General features: G+C 55.4%; 1 protein-coding gene across 1 annotated transcript in view; it reads right to left on the bottom strand.

The window, feature by feature from the left end:
* ENH_00037350 (hypothetical protein) overlaps positions 1–825 on the bottom strand; it is a gene marked incomplete at both ends in the record, with an annotated part of 1248 nt that extends 423 nt beyond the window's left edge. Inside the window, one exon of the mRNA XM_013585146.1 lies at positions 33–825. Coding sequence (XP_013440600.1) covers positions 33–825 — 793 coding nt within the window. The remainder of the gene's footprint in view (positions 1–32) is intronic.
* Positions 826–1155: the final 330 nt, after the last annotated feature.

Below are 1155 nucleotides of genomic sequence, written 5' to 3'. Positions count from 1 at the left end.
TAGGAATACAGCTGCCTCCTCGGCTGACATACCCGCCACTTGTTTGGCCAAGATCTCGTATGCTTGCTCTGCTGGGGTCAGTGGGTGGACTACGGTGGGACTATCACTTTGCAGTGTCGATTCATCAGTCCGAACGACTGGTAACTCGCACCACTGGCCATTCACATATGTTCGGAGTTTGTCAGACTGGAAGTACCAGGCCACCTTGTGTTCCGTCAGCCAATCCAAACCCAAGACTAAGTCGTAGGGAACGGGTCCAACTAAATCGTCCACGGAAAAACGTGTATGTCCGCACCACAACGTCAATCCCGTCACTACCCGATCAATGCGTAATTGTGCACCTGTAGCAATGGTGAACATATGTTCTGTTGGTAGTCTCCGCACTTTCAGCTGCAGTCGTTCGACTAATGTAGGACTAATGAAACTTCTCGAAACCCCAGTGTCCAAGAGGGCCTCACAAGGACTCCCTGCGAGCTCAACACGAAGTACAGCCGTCGCACCCGCACAGCACAACGCTCCCCCTTGATCGTTAGACTCTTTCATGCAAGTCTCCCTCCACCAGTGTGGCACAATCTCTGCCGCGTCTGACCTATAGCCGTCTTCTGTTGTCTCTGCAGACTTCCTGCTGCTATTCATCGTCGCGTCCGGAGTCTCTTCACTCAGGATCGACGTTGACCCAGACTCCCGCCGCGTTTCCGAAAACGGCAGAGTCCCTTCCGCGCGCTCATCGCTCTTACAAGCTCCTCCCGCAGTGCGGAGGAGTTGGTTTCCCAACTCAAGGGAGACTGGAATCGCGTTAGGGCCTGTCGCTACCGCACGCATCATCCCTCTGCCATGGCTACGCGGCCTAGAACGTTCGTCTCCAACCACGCCTAGGCCCGCACGTTTGATCGCTCCGTCTTCTCAGTGCTAGGACGGGTGGGCGCTCTACTGCCCTTGTTCACCTGCTCGGGCCGGCCTCGTTCATACGTAGGGCAGTCCCGAGCATAGTGCCCGACATTGCCGCACTTCTTGCAGATTTGCCTCGGATGTCTGGTATGTTCCCCTTTGCTAGGGCAGACACGTGCCGGATGTCCTCGACCCTGACACTCAAAACAGTTAGCGTGGGTTCCCCCAGAACGATTTTCGATTTCCTGGCGTCCCACTAAGTCCTTT

Source organism: Eimeria necatrix, genomic scaffold (genome assembly GCF_000499385.1).
Source record: "Eimeria necatrix Houghton genomic scaffold, Enh_scaff2747, whole genome shotgun sequence".
In the NCBI taxonomy this organism is placed as follows: domain Eukaryota; phylum Apicomplexa; class Conoidasida; order Eucoccidiorida; family Eimeriidae; genus Eimeria; species Eimeria necatrix.
Note: the sequence above shows the minus strand (reverse complement) of the source record. Positions and strands in the feature narration are given on the sequence as shown.